Genomic DNA, 16549 nt, shown 5'->3' with positions numbered 1-16549 from the left:
TACAAAGGGCAACTACATTACAAAAAAAAAGTAATTTGAAATAACAATCAAGGAGGACTGGTTTATTACATTTGGTAAAGTAGTTAAAACGTATACGTATTGCAGAATGTTATAATAAAATGTCTAGAATTTGATTTCATGTCAATAATACATACACCTGTAAACTAGAAAATATGCTATAGTTAAATTGTGCTTGCTATTTTTATCAATAACTAATCCCTCCACTCCACTTTGAAATTTCTTATGGAAAGTCTTATTATTCAATATGGTAACTTTTTCATGTTTACTAAATTCAATGTAATATGTACATATAACTAAAATAGGCATTTATTTTTTTAACATTTCTTGTAGCTTAGTATTGATGATAGTATGATTTTAAAAATCAGTTTTGTTCCATTGATTTTAAAACACTCCTCTGAACCTTTTATAAATGCTTTTACATTTGTTTCAAACTTAAGAAATCTAGTATTTCTTAATAATTTGTTTAACTTTGTACACAACTGTTAATAGATCTTTTCTCATAATTAACAAACTAGTATTGCGGTTTGTTAAATTTGTTTCTACAACATCTTGTAATATACTCAAGGTGAAGCTAATTTCTGAGTGCCCAGGACGTAGGTGTTCAGAATGTAAAGTAAAAAGTAAGTAATGTTCAGAATGGAAAGATTAAAACATAAATTTAAAACTATATTTGGATGATTTGAGTAATAATTTCAAGTTTAAGGAGTTACTTTTGACGTGACAACGTCTTAAATTAGGTTGCGGCTCGGAGTCACTCATGAAAAAGTGTAACGCCCGGTAACGTTACGATGCCCGTCCAGTGGGTCCGCCGCACAGGATCCGCACGGGATAAAGCAGATAACTGTGGGTCCGCCGCACGGGATAAAGCAGATAACTATGTTTATTCGTGAAAATGTGGAGTGCTTAGATTCGTCATTTACAACAACTACAACAATAAAGGTAAATAATTGTACACTGATATTTCATTATCGTAAACTATGATTGATTGATTAATTGTTAGATTGACACAAAAGTTGAGAAACTGAGTTTATAGGTTATGTCATACTATTGACAAATGTTGATAGTGTTAAGTAAATTATTAGTTTAAATCACTCTGCAATCAATCGTAATTCAGTCGATTGAGAAGAAACAGCGCGTATTGCTAGTCAAACATTTAAAATAACAAATTATAACCTCTAACCTGTCATAACAGTGCGACCAAACAAACGAACTAAACCGACTAATCACCACGCGCGGAGTTAGAATTTAACTGTGTTTAGCAAGAATTTCAAATTCCAATTTTAGTAAATGTTTTATTTCTACTTTACCATTTACAATAACAAATTTTAATTAATTTCAAATTATGTACAATGTTTTAGTAAACAAAATATATTTCTATAGTTAAAATTTGTGCAATTCTTATTTTCATTCAATTCCTTGTTCCTATTGTGCAATTTAATAATATTCATATCAATAAATATTCTACCGAGAAAAAGACGTTGTCACGTAAAATCTTCGCCCGTAAAACCGACTTTACAGGCAACCATAATTTTTTTAGTTCTTGACATACTTCCATCAAAATAGGGACTGTGACGGTAGCAAGGGATCATGACATTAATATTTTATAATATATCTATAGAGACCATGTTCAACGAAATTGGCTTTTTAAGAGGTAAATAAATGGATTTAAATGTTTTGATTTATAAAGTGTTATTGTTTTCATGTCGAGAGATGTTCCTGAGTCACTAGAATTTATACAGTATTAGAACGTGTTTCAATGGGTTTGAAAGCATGGGAGATTTGTTACAAAAAGGTTAAATTTGTTTTAATGACTTTGACTTTTATGCGATTTTGTTATGGTGGAGTAATCTCCATAACATTAGCAAGAACACTGAGTTCCATGATTGTGCATATCACATTACGTGACAGCAGTAACACAAGTTCTCTCACAACTTTACTTCCCAGTGTAAACATGGCTTAATACAATTAATTAGATCTGTGCAGTTTGGCTAAAATGTTTTGAAATCTTCTCTGTAATTTTGCCGAAAACATACAAAATTATGAATGACAAGCATAGAGCATCTATAACTGGAGACAAACTTTCAGAAATGACTTTTCAGAGGAAAGCATTTTGTTTGTTCAAATACTTTGAAATATAAATAATTCTAAATTTGCTATTTGTTTTCATTTTGCATCATAATTTTGTAGTTTAGATTAGACTTTTTCAGATAACTTTTTTCTATATATATATATATATATATATTTATAATAACTTAGTTATAAGTAAACAGTTTGTATTTCAAATAAATAAACAATTATAATTCATTTATGTGGATATAATACATAAATAATAAATAAATACACAATACATAAGTAATAAATAAATACATAATACATAAAAAGTATACTTGGACTACACAAGATTTAAAAGATGAAAAAAATGAAAATATTAACCTCAGTAATCGAGGCTTGCAAAATCCAATAAGAACAAAGTTAAGAATAAAGTTTAACAGTATCATTCAAAATTAAAATTAAACAATATAATTCAAACAAACAATAAATAAAAATACTTTGATAACACAGTTAAAAATACAGAAAATATTAACAAGAAATCATGATAAAATATAAATAAAGAAACATAAAAGAATATAAATAGTTGTGAAGGTAAGCTTGTCTTAAATTCCAAAGATTAATCTATTAGCGATCCATCTCTTACTGCTTAAACGATTATTTTATAAATGTGACAGATGCACTATTAAAAGGTGTTCAATTAGTATAGCCAGAACATGAAAACAATAATACCGGCATCAATTATTCAAAATTTCAATGCCCACCTCTGACTAAAACTGAATTCAAACAAATTTTGGACTCGCTTAAAAATAAAATTTCACAGGCTATGATAGAATTCCAGTGAAATTGTTAAAATTTGTAAAGCATTCTTTAATCAAACCACTATTGCATCTAGTAAATTCTTCTCTTGGTACAAGCATATTTCCCAATAAATTAAAAAATTTAAAGGTTGTCACAGTCTTCAAAAAAGGCTCAGTAACAATTATTCAAAATTATCATCCTATTTCCATTTTACCATCAGTTTCAAATTTTTTAAAGAACCATGTATTACAGACTAGTCAAACATCTAGAGGCAAATAATCTTTATGATATGAAACAACATGGATTTAGAAAAAATAAATAAACCACAACTGCATTGATACAGTTTACAGAATCGATATAGATTCTGTAGACAAAAGGGAATGTGTACCAGGAATATTCATGGATTTATCAAAAGCTTTTGGATTTGCACAAAAATTGAAAAATTTAGGAATCAATAACTTTCTAATAGAAAACAATATGTTGATATATCTTAAATGAGAAACAACAGATTACAAAATTTTCAATCTAAAAACCAAATAATAAGAAATGGAGTGTCCCAAGGGTCTATTCTGGGTCCCTTATTATTTATATGTTACATAAAGGATATGCCAAAGTGCTTTAGTAAACTTGAAAAGAACAAAAATCAGCTTGTATATTTGCAAATGACTCTAACCTAATCATATCTGCCAAAACACAAGCTAAAGTAGAAATAACTGCATACATAATTGGAACTTTCAAAATTACCAAAACGTTTCATTGATAATAGATTGGTTTTAAATACAGAAAAAACTAACTTTATCTCTTTTAGTACAAAACAAGACAAAAATTTAAGGTGTAATATCTTAATATATGATACCTATTTTGATCAAGTTAATAACACATATTTCTAGGTCTCATCATAGACAAGTACCTTAGCTAGCACATTGAGCAGATAATTAATCATACAAATTCTGGAATTTATGCTTTTAAATAAATAAATCTTTGTCACAAGCATTTCACAATACAGCACAACTATAAAACAGATATAATTGTCTAATATAAGCTACACTACTTGTGTATGAGTAAATATCATTTCCTAACAACAAAACATAAAATAGAATAAAACAAACCAAATCACAATAAAACACGATATTAATTGACTTAACATAGGAAAAGAATTATGTAAACTTATAGACCTATTTAAAAATATAAAAATCAATATCAACAAATAGTAATACATAGCTTAAAAAATAAAAAAATACTCAAGTTCTAACAGCTCCTTAATGTTATCTCTGAATGTTATACATTAATTCCTTAAACCTTAAAAGTAATTTATTGAGAAGTGTCTTTTCCTCCAATTTTAGATGAAGTCTGAGATATTGAAAATTAGATTTATATCTAGTATTATGGTCGTTTTTATGGTTTTTACTACAAAGGTTGTCATAATACACTGCATTGTTAATAAGGTTTTGAAAATTTAGGCTTGGTACAGTCAAAATTTTTGTTCATTAAATACAGTATAGGCTTACATGAAGCCTTCCAAGATAAAAAATATCATTGCTCTTAGATATTGTATATATTTTAAAAGCCTGTCTTATTTATGCAGTTTACCATGCCTAGGTGGTAAAGTGTTCATGGAATAGGTGTGTATAAAGGGTCTACAAACCAAAACTGAAATAAAAATCTTATATTGCAAAAAAGAGCCCTGTGAATAATGTTTAAAAAATTAGGGAGGAAGATTCATTAAAAATAATTTTACTGAACTGATCATTTTAACAGTGTCTACATTTTAGAATGTGTTTTGTATGTTAGAAGACTTATAAATGTACTTTTAACCCATTGGCCTACTAGTATTTCCAGCCTCTCAACTCCACAGTAAATCCAATTAATTTGGCCCAAAATGGAGAATTTTACTTAAAATTCCATTACTCTAGTTGTACTGTTTAGATTTTAATAAAACTTGGGATTGTAGACTCTTGGAGTAATTGGAAAATTCTTTAAATATTACTAAATGTTAATAAAAACACTACTTTTTCCAAATTGTTTATTTTTTGGACGAGGCCTTTCGAAACCAAAGGTTTCATCTTCAGGCAACTCCACAAATAAATATTTACACATTGTTTGTTATAATTAATATTAAAATAACATGGTGTAAAAGTGTAAATACAAAAATTTTGGAAATATTTCAGCCAGTATGAAAAATTAGATTTGACTAGAGTTTAATTTTTGAATAAATTGAGAAGAAAGAAGATTGAAATTTTCAATAGGGCCCTCTTCATTGTTCATGAGTTTTCAAAAGGCCTCGTCCAAAAAATAAACAATTTGGATAAAGTAGTGTTTTTATTAACATTTAGTAATATTTAAAAAACTTGGGATATTTAATAAAAGCATCCTAAACTATATTTTTCACACAAAAAAAAAAAAATTAAAAAGTTAATGTTAATTTTTTTAATTTGTGTTAGTTTTATGTTAATTACAAAATAAACACTTTTTATTTTTTACTGACAATTATATATTATTACAATGTTTTTAAAAGCCGTTGTGAAACTCATTCTCATAACACTAGTAATATGAATAAACTAGCTTTACCTAAGCATAATTTAGAGTATTTCAAGAAAATATTTTTTATGCTGGAATAACATTTCTGAAATCAGTTAAAAATATGATAACAAGTATTGAATATATCAAGAAGTTTAAACTGAAATTAATAGAATATTTAATTAAAAATGCATAACACTCATTTAAAATATTGTATACAATGACATTGTTATGAAGCCTTCATTACTTAAAGTATTAAAGCAACTTAGTTGTAGTTACCACTATTTATTGTACTTATCTGCATAATATAAATAAAGATAATTTTACTTGACTTACCGTAATATTTCAGTTCCTTTATGAGTGTTACTAAAACACAGAACTTTTTCTCCTTTTGAAAAAATTTACAAATATGTTTTTTGCATTCATATTACTATTTACAATTGATGGGAACTGAACGCTGTGCTTTTTACAATCATTCCGATTTAAATGAATTCGGGCACTGACAGATTCTGAATTTAATGAATCATCCTCATTTACACTTCCATCAGAAACTCCTTTTTCCAGCACTGTACCGCCATAGTTGCGTTGTACATCATGGATCACTTTTGTAGTTGACTTCACTTCTATAGATATGGCTTGATTCTCAGCTTCAAGACCCTTATTTCCTGAAAGCGAGCCACAATTCTTCATACTTTCAGTTTGTTGGTGGTCACGGTTTAAGAAGGCTTTCACAGCAGTGGGAATTCTCTTGTTTACAATCTTTTTACCCAATTTATTCAGATAAAGGCTCTGATCAGTGAACAGAGTCCTGAAATTGTTGATATCAACGAGGCTAAAGATTTTTGATTGACCCTGCTTCTCGATTGCATTATGAACCTCATAATTTGGGAGATGGTAATTTTGGACATCATGATGTCTAAGTTGCGAAACCACAAAGACATTATTTGTATTGTCATTTTTTTCAGCAAACTTTGAATAAGTTTCATGCAGTTCGTCTGCAGGTTTTTGGTTCTTAAAAGTTACATCACTAATATTGCTGTTTTCTGCAATTATTATTACATCATTTTTTGTCAGATCCTTTATCGTACCTGTTGCACTTAAAAGAACTTGATTTGCATTATCATCAGGCTTAATATGTACAAATGTGTCACAATTTGAAGGAAGCTGATGAGTCAAGAGATTATGTAAATGTTTACTACGACTACCAGAGTAGGTATTAACACCGTGTTTGTTGTTTTGTTTTGAGTTATTAACTGTTTTGTTTGCACTGACTTGAAGAATGTTTCCATCATTGACTGGTTCATTTGATGAATTAATATTATTTCCTATTTTCTTAACATGTGGAATGGAATTCGGATTGTGATTTGATTGACGCAGCAATTCAATCTGTCTGTAGTAATTGTTAATAGAAAAGTACCGGAGATACAAATCACAGTTAAAAATTGGAAGTTCTGTTACAAGAGATGAGCAAACTATTTTCAAGTTGTGCAGAACATGCACTCCACACTCGAATTTCCTTTTTTGCTGTCGGCATTTCAGTTCCACTATATTACAGTCAGTTTGTCCTGTGTAGTACTTGGTTAACTGTTTCACAAGATGGGCAGCTGCTGCATGGTTGAGGTCGACCATGGAGTCTAAATGGTAACCTGTGCTTGTAGACCTGTCATACACCATCAATGACCAATGACAGCCATTCTCTTTCTTCTCGTTCACCACGATTATTGACTACTGCAATGACATAGGCTGTATTCCTGAGATGCATGTCATCACACAAATTCGTCACTAAGTTAAAGTCTATTTCGGATCTGATAATGTGGCTCACACATGGATACAATATCACAGCATTTTTTGGTAATGCCGGAAGATTATCAATCCATAATTTTATGTCACTGTCTGTAAGTTGATACCAAGATAAAGAACGTTTCTTATTACGATAATTGATGCCCTTCTTAGGTATCTCACTTAATCTAGAGTAAAATAATTTATCAATAAGTTTTTTTGAATAAGAATTGCTTATGCTACTTTCATATTTAGAATCTTCATCTTCATTTTCTGTTAATCCATATAATATCTCATATCTATTAGCAGTAGGTACTGCAAAATTGGAAATAACTTTTTTACGAGGAAACACTTTGCAGTTTCCTTCAAAATCTTTTAATTTGTCATATTCCAGTTTGAGAGACTGGTACTTGTCCCGTTCTTCTGTTAACTTGTTCTTGCTCATTTTTAACTGTTCCTTTAATTGTTCTATTTGTTGCTCCTGCTTATTTAGAAGTGTTTCATTTTTTAATTTATCACTCTCTAGATGGTTTATTAAGTTACTTTTATAATCATTGTCTTTTCTAATAGTATCTTGCATGATTCTCATTTTATTGCAAAACTCTTCAATTAATTTATAACTTTTCCCTCTCATAGTTGAGAGATTATCCTCCAGCTCTTTTACTTCTTCTATGTGTGTTTGGAAATGTATTTTATTTTGTTTTAAATCAAACATTTCTTGATTTATTGTTTCATTTTCCTTAAGTGATACATATCCAGCCTCAACTTCCACATTAAATGAGTCATTTTCCATTGCTTGTATTATGAATGATATAAAAAGTTTACTTTTGCAATGGGTTCACATAATTTAAAGACAGAGTCGGTACTCATGTTATAAATTCCATGTCTATTTTTCTGAATTTATATATTTGATCTATTTTGAATATTTTTGTTATACCAGAATGACAATTCTCAGATCATAATGTACCTGCTGATCTAATACCCAACCAAAGATGAAGCACAAATCTCATATACTTGCTTACTTTACAGAGTGAATATTAATTCTTCCTTCAATAGGTTAAGAAAAATTACATAAAAAGTTATTAAGAAGTCAAACAGATCAATTACATTCTTAAAACAAAAGTACTGTTCCTTCGTATGAGAATATTTCAAGTCAGACAGACTAACTTGGTTAATTGGTTAGGTCAAACTTAGTAACAGAAAAAGCAATCAGAGCTTGCCTGAGTTAGAAGTGAAGCATTAAGTCCTGTACAATCTTCTGGTTGTGGTTTTTGAGAAACAGTTTAAACACTCACTGGCACATGGTGTTTCAGCTTTGCTTCAATTAGTCTAAATAATCATGTTCTAGTAACAAACACTGCTCAACCAGTCAGTCTAAGTCTACACCTCCAAAATAAACTATTTTTAAATAACAACTGTCTTAAGGTTGCATTTGCATCCACTTCCTTCCTCACTCACTGATTGGAAAGTATTCACTGAACAAAATTACTTTGAGCAGGAAACACCCCAACTTTCATTTTAACGTTAATCATAGGCCTTGACTTGACTTTAAAATTCAATGATTTCCTTACTGGTAACACCTTGTCAGGTCTTATCTGCAGTGTAATCATGTTATAATAACTAGTACTAATAACAATTTGCGGTGCCTTTCCTAGTTTAATTACATGGGTAAATACCAACAAATTTTAAACTATAACTGTACATATCATTGCATCAAACTTTGTTTGAATTACGAAAATATGACCATGTACTTACTATATTAGCATATCAAAATTAAAATTAAATGATTTGAGAAGCATTTGAATTTTGAATGCGCTATATTCTATTCTTAAAAGTGGGTTTCCACAATATTTTGTCAACGATTTCAAATTTATTTGTAACAGTAGAAGTGCAAGAAATACCCCCACTGCATCGTCTATGCTGCTGTTCCATGTCATAGAACAGCAATATTTAATCAGTCCTTCATTGTTACCATTGTTCATTGTTGCAGAGCTTGGAATTCCCTTCCAGATGGTATTAAAAACCTGGAAAGCCGGGCACGGTTCAATTCAAGCAGTTTCGATAAACTCTTCTTAGAGTGGATAACCTCGGGCTGCCGAGACCGATAGTGTGGATGTGGGTGTAAGCAGGCTGAATAAATGACTGAGAGAATGGGTTTAAAAATATATTTTGTTTGTAATGTAAAAGCAAAGTAATGTTAAATTTAGTTTTAATTTTAATTTTTAAAAGATTTACCAAAATTACGAACAGATTTAAGTAGACTAAATTCCTTTACTGAATTTATGTATTTGTTTAGCAATTGGTTTCAAGGTAAAATGTAAAAGGGCCATACAGTGCTTATTTCACCTTTGTACTAATACACAATTAAAGAAATGATGACTATGACTATGTACTGAAGTGGTTTTTTTTTACATAAATTACTTGTTAGTTTTACAGAAGTTTCATTCTTACAAGACAAATAAAATTACACTCTTCACTTAAGTAATTTGGGTGAAGAGCCATGTATGAGGATCCTCAATATTTTATTGTTATTTTGTATCACTGTTGAACTATCCATAGATGATACAAACATAAATTCTTCTATCAGCTTGACAGAATTTTTGCATAATTATTTATTAGAAAGAAGCTTGAACTCAGTCAGTATTTTCCCCTTTGGTCCAAACTGTGTCACATTAACATATGATGAGATATTCTCTTATTATATTCTGTTATGAAACAACCTAGAGTTTTACCAAATAAGAACAATATTAAGCTTCAAACACTTTTACGCCCCCTAATTTTAATTAACACCCCTAGAAAATTGTGAGAAAAATCTAGTTTTAATGATAACTGATACATAGCTAAACAGTTTTCACTTTTCCTTGACAAGTATATATCTAAACAGTTTTCACTTTCCCTTGGCAAGTATATAATTCTTTAATCTTTAAGCATTTAAGTACAAAAAAAGTTTAAATTTTTTTCTGAATAACCCAAAACAATATTGAAAAACTTAATAGCGTTTGTATGCGTATTAATTATAAATACATTTAAAATGCGACATTTCCCACAATTCTCCTATTGAAAATAAAGTCATACAAACAAAGTGCAACTGACTCTTAAACCTTTGAATTGGCATAAATAGATAAAGGCATGAGTTTAAAAATTGTACAGAAATGATAAACGTTAAGCTATGAGAGAGGTTCAATGACAGAGCAATTTATTCTGCAGCTGTCATTGAGGTTTCATTTGTTGGAGAATAATACTACAACATTTAATTAACTAGTACTTGAGCTGTGGTTTGTTCTTTATGTGGGATGAATGTTCAGTGAAAATGCTCTTATACTGGTACCATACTGATGTGTTCTCTATCATATACATCTTTAACCAAAACCATCAACTTCAAAGGAAATAGGGATGATAAATAAAATACACAGGGAAGATATTAACACACTACCTTTGAGTATGCTACTAAGCATAAAGTCAACAAATGAACACTGACAGATTCCACGGTCAAACATGATCCGTTGCTGAAGGCATAGGATAATTATGAAATTATCATTTTTGAAGTGAAAACTTCTTTAGGCGCGTTGAGCGTTTTGGTAGAGGGTAAAATCCTCGGTTCGCGTCACCGACATGCTAATGATACTAACCTGCATGAAAAAGTCAGTCTCGCTGTGTTTTTTAACCGTAGACTTGGCCGCGGACTACTAACCTGCATGAAAAAGTCAATCTCGCTGTGTTAAAACTGTCCCGGCGGAGTATGAAAACAGACTGCGAAAATCAGTGACCTTTACGGCTTCCTCTCGCGATTTAAAAGTGAAGCCAATGTCGTACAATTCTGTAAGATGCGACAAATTAAAGCTCTTAATATTGGCAATCTATTGGTTACATTTTTAAATATTAAAAAAATTTCGAAATAATTTTGATTATTGTTTACATTTTACATAGCGTTTACAATGACAAGAAAAAAAGTAGTAAGCGAGGATTTTTTTGTCAGACAAAATTTGTCAGCGAGAAAGTTGTGTGAAAATAGATGAATATTTTTTTTGTAATTTATCATTTTTTTATTGGAAGTTTAGTTTAGCCTGTAGTAGCGTATGAAGTGATGAGTGAACGTTTCTGCCGGAACTGTAGTTGGCGCATTGGCTCACTGATACCGTATTAACTCAATAAATTAGTTTATTGTGCAATAAAAATACCTTTACGAAAGAACCAAGTTAATTTAACTAATTTATTAGTTTTAAAAATATTGTGGGTTTAATTGTTATATACTTGGTGCAATTATATAGTTTATCCGTAGCAATAACTGTATTATTTACAACGGTGTTCAACTCACTGTTGTTCACTCGGTGTTTACTCACTTGTATTCTATGTTTAACTAACTATTAATATTGAGCAATTACAACAAGCATAATGATTGCATTGAACTTTTTTTCATTAAAATAATATTCTTTAATACTTACAGTACTTTTTTATTAAGATATTGTTAAGATAATTGTATATTAATTATTTTTTCAACCACTTTGTATTTATATTTTGTTCATGATTTGTTTAACCCATCATATGTAACTAATAAATAAAACATAAAAAATTTCATATAATTTTTGCATATAGTTTTAATTACTCTCAACTTAATAGTTCCGTTTTCACTTCTATCGGCAGTCCCACGACTGCTACTGTTTTTTTAAATTCTTCATTTTTGAAATCTCAGATCTTATTTCTTTTGCTGCCTTTAAGTTATACTGTCCCATAGAGTCAAAATAAAGAAAGGGGTAAAGCCTTCTGGTAAAACAGCAAACTCCAGTGTGATTCAGTCGCTGTACCACTAGGTTGAGCATTGTTTATCGGTATGAAAATGTAATTCACATCCTGTAGAAAGTAAATTAAGATTCATCGGTTTTACAACTATTGAAACTTTTGTTTATTTCTGGTTATACATAATATCAAAAATCTGTTATATGAAACTATAACACCTACATAAAAATACTCAACTGGCCATAGTTGCTCAAGAATTGGAACATTTCAGTAATGCCACTCTGAAGGTTCTATACAAAAATAAAAACTCCTGTGGATTTTTTCAAAGTTACTGAATTTTGTCAATGCAGCTGGTCAACAGGTAAATTGTTACTTTTACAAATTATTGTATTTTTCTTTTACTATCCATGTATATGTTTTGTTTATTACAATAACCACATATCTATGAAATCTACCTATTACTACCGTATTGTAGTATTTCCCTTATATATTTTATGACAATAACTACTAAGTTAAGTTTTGTCATTCATATCATATTTTTTATTATATATCACAGTTATAACTTTCAAATGTTGCTGCTAAAATGTTTAATGGTTAATGGATTAATTGTAGAGTACATTACATCTATTGGTTGAGAATGATAAAATTCATAACTACGATTTATATACATATTTTTATTATTATTAGATTGTAGATTGTTACATTGTTACATCTTACATCTATGGTTGTATTTATTACTTCTATTTACATATATCACATTCTGAATTGAATTTGGTTTCTTGTTCCATTGAATCAAACAAAGAATTACACATGTAACTATAAATAATACAAAACATATCTTGAACCTTAACTATAATCATGAGTCTTAACAATGTAATCACAGACTTATTTTGGAAACATTTCATGTTGAAAGAGTTGACTTTAGTTCTGTTACTACATATTGTTTAGCCTCGGGTTGGGCTGGGTTGGCATGTCACTCAAGTCTTGTGTAAGGGTGGGTGAGGAGGGTTCCTTCTCCAGCTGGTACTTCGACATGAGGGCACTGAGGTAATTGCTGGAAATCTGGAACAATTGCAACTGGAGTCAAAGACAAGTCATAAAACCTTTTTGGCTGAGCATTAGATCAGCCTATTACTTGAGAATCTGGAAAAATGTCATTTCTGTCTGTAGGCATGATATCTTGCGAACATATTGACCTATAGACTTAAAATTTTGCATGACCCTTCATTTCCATATAGGCAACGTTGAGGTCAATGATGGTGCATTTCATTAAATAGGATTTGGCTGAGCATTAGCGAACATTTTCACATTGGTCTTACGGGTAACCATAATGGCAATTAGAAAATCACAGAATACATAAATATGTAAATATACTGAGTACAATCACATGAAATTTTAACCTTTGCAGCTTTAATATCCACAAGATTTCTCGAGAAAAATATTTGTATCCTTTAAATTTAACATGAAACTTTATTTCTACACAGACAAAAATGAATTTTGGGAAGGTACATATCCATTCATGGGGTTTGGCTGAGTGCCATTGAAGCATATCATTCAGAAGGTTGGCACGATTTCTCTTTTGTCTTCTGGGGGAATGTAAAATTTTCTTTTCTGTACGATAGTGTCTCTGTTTACAGGATATTTCAAGAATGAAATGAACATTTGAAATTTTGCATGTGACCTCAGTGAAGCCTGTTACGTGAGACAAGGTGTGGCGTACTCTTACCTTGTCTATTTAAAGCACTAGTGACAAAACTTCCGCTGATCTCATGTAACAGAGAGATAGGATGAAATACGTAGAATTTAAATAAACCTGTTCCTAATATTTAAACCTCTTCTATCTGTTTATATGGTTAATAATTAATAAAAACTTATTTCGTTTCTTGCAGCCAAGTCAACCTCCTTTAGCCTACTTAGGGATGAAAACTTGACAACACTTCTGCAAAAGCACACAGAGGATAATGATTGAAAACCTGCTCTCACTTGAATTTCTCAGCATTTTATCAAACCGAAGTGAAATCTAGTTAATATGATCCACCCCAGTTGTAATGATATCCATACCACCATCTGGATTTGTTGGGCGAGGCATTGTGTGATTTCACACCTTGATCTTCCTCCTGTATCTTGCTCATGCTGTTTGGATGAGATGTTCCCTTTAAATACAAAAATACCTGCTGTTCTTTCGCTGTTTGCATTTCTACTCATTTTTTAAAGTTGGATTTTTTTCAATAAATAGGTAAATTCGATGCACACATTATTTTACAATATATACACTGACAGAGCCTCTTGAGTTGGATCTCAGGAGGAATGATAATGCACAATACTGGAAGTGGAGTTGGAAAAAGATAACTACTAAGTTTCCTAATCATCATATGTTGAATACCGTCATAAACAGTATTGAGCAGTACAGGAGGACAATATTTAATGGTACAGAATACTCAGGAGATAAGTGAATAAAAATTGTTTGTTAGTTCCCTCATTCAATTTTGTACCAGCAATGAAGATAAGTAGTAATAAAATAAAAAAGAGGAATTTGGTAAAATTCAACAAAAGAATTTTCATACAAAATAATTTAAAAATCGTTAAAACTCCTCAAGTCTAATCTTAAGTTACAATATAGATAGGACAACCTAGGCTTTAAAAACACAAATTAATTTGTTTATACTTGCATCTCATTGTAAATCATACAGTTTACAATACAAACAAGAAAAGTCGTTGAATGACACTCCATACCATTGCCCAGCATCCATTCCATTCAATTGGCCATTAGAATTAACAAAAGAACAAAAAGAAATATAGACACTTGTTGATATTCAGTGATAACAGTTCAAATTTAAAGCAGTGTGTTTGAGTTTTGTTTATGATAAATAGATTGGGTGTAGATACGCATTGTTGTCTAGCTATCGAGACCTTGAATCTCTCAGCTTGAAGCTGCCCTTAGTTTTAAAACAAAGTTTTAGTAATACTATATAGAGAACAACAGCTTGTAAGTGATTTGCAGACAATGTTTATAATAAAATGTAGCTATGTGTTTTTAACATAATATTTAGATCATTGTTAAGAATGTACTATTATTTTCATCGGTCAATGGGTACGCTCAAATATTTTGTAAGACATTATTGTTAACATTTGAAAGAAAAAGAAAAATTAACTACAATAAGATAAGCTTAACTCATTACAGTGCAGTAAACCCCACATTGTGCACAATACATGATAGCTTGTAATTGGTTTGCAATGGTAATAATCCTTGTTTGTATAACATGTTAATGTTTGCACTGACAGAAACTGTGAATTTGACAGTGGTGCATAGCTGCTTTTTCCCATTTGCCTAAAATAATTCATGAGTTATTTATACTTAACAATAATATTTAAATATATGATTTATTGAATACCATATATGTTGTTGTTCATTTATAGTTTGGAAAACTTTGAAAAAGAACTAGTTAAAAAAAAAAATTGGATTTTGTTCAGAATACAAAGAATAACATTTACACTGTGAGGAGGAAAGAATTAACAAATTTTCTTAAACACGTGCTTTTAGGTTTGAAAATGCATCTTCTTTAGATGGTGTTTCATATATATTGCAAGGCACTTCTTCCAAGGTTAGTTAATCTATTGTTTTAAAAGCAGCAAAACGTTTATTCTGCTTGAAGGGGAGAACAGTTATAAATCTCAAAACATTGGTTATCAGTCATTTTTTGGATCACAAATATTTAAAAAAAATGTTTGAAATTAACTGACCTGCTTTGACTTTATAAAAATTATCCAGCTGGGTAATTAATTAGTCACAAGATGAAGCAATTCGTAATATACCATAACCCAGTGTGTTATGGAGCCGTTGTAATTAGTAGAACTGAATGTTACTTTACATTCAATACAATACTTTACAAATTTTTCTTTAATTCTTTGATCATGTTTACACTAGTTGTATTTTACAGCTATATGCTTTACACTTATTCATTTGACATTTTGTATCTGTCTCATGATGATCTAATTCACTGTCTTCAATAATGAATTCCCAAATTTCATGCCTGATAAATGTGTACTCTACGCTGATGACACTATGTTGATATGCCCCAACTTACTTTCTGAAATTAATTCCTCTATGATTAGCAGCTATATGAGAGGGAAAGGTCCAATCTCTAGTTTGCCACCTGAGACCAATGTGTCAATGAAGATAGGACAGAAACAATTAATTTTAACTGAAGCACCAGCTCTGTAACTAAATCAGTAAAGCTACTTGGAATTAACCTAGACTCAAAGATTACATTGAGACACCATAAAGATGCCCTTTGTACTCGACTTATACTTGTACTACAATTATATTTCTGTTAAAAAAACTTTAAATTTGCACTAGCTCTAGCTTGATAATGAAAGTGTATTGTTCATTATTTCACTCACATCTTTTGCATGGAATTGTGAAAATTCAAATGAAGCTAAAGAAGTTTTCCTATGCCAAAAGAGAGCCTTGCACATACTGTTTTAATGTAAATGTAAACAAATTTTTGTAAAGTATAATATAATGATGTTTCTTGTACGGTATTTTTATTTAACAAAGCTTGATGTACATTAAGAAAATTTAAATTGTTTAAACTTAGAGATTCTAATTATGGTTATCGCACTAGACATTGAGACCTCAATGACTTAA

At 30.2% G+C, this 16549-nt stretch overlaps 1 protein-coding gene across 1 annotated transcript in view; it reads right to left on the bottom strand.

Annotated features, from left to right (window-relative positions):
• Positions 1–12555: 12555 nt before the first annotated feature.
• LOC124365023 (golgin subfamily A member 5-like) overlaps positions 12556–16549 on the bottom strand; it is a 43975-nt gene continuing 39981 nt past the window's right edge. Inside the window, exon 9 of the mRNA XM_046820909.1 lies at positions 12556–12963. Within this exon, the coding sequence (XP_046676865.1) occupies positions 12835–12963 (129 nt within the window). The 3' untranslated portion in view covers positions 12556–12834. The remainder of the gene's footprint in view (positions 12964–16549) is intronic.

The sequence above is a fragment of the Homalodisca vitripennis genome, chromosome 6 (assembly GCF_021130785.1).
Source record: "Homalodisca vitripennis isolate AUS2020 chromosome 6, UT_GWSS_2.1, whole genome shotgun sequence".
Taxonomy (NCBI): domain Eukaryota; kingdom Metazoa; phylum Arthropoda; class Insecta; order Hemiptera; family Cicadellidae; genus Homalodisca; species Homalodisca vitripennis.
Note: the sequence above shows the minus strand (reverse complement) of the source record. Positions and strands in the feature narration are given on the sequence as shown.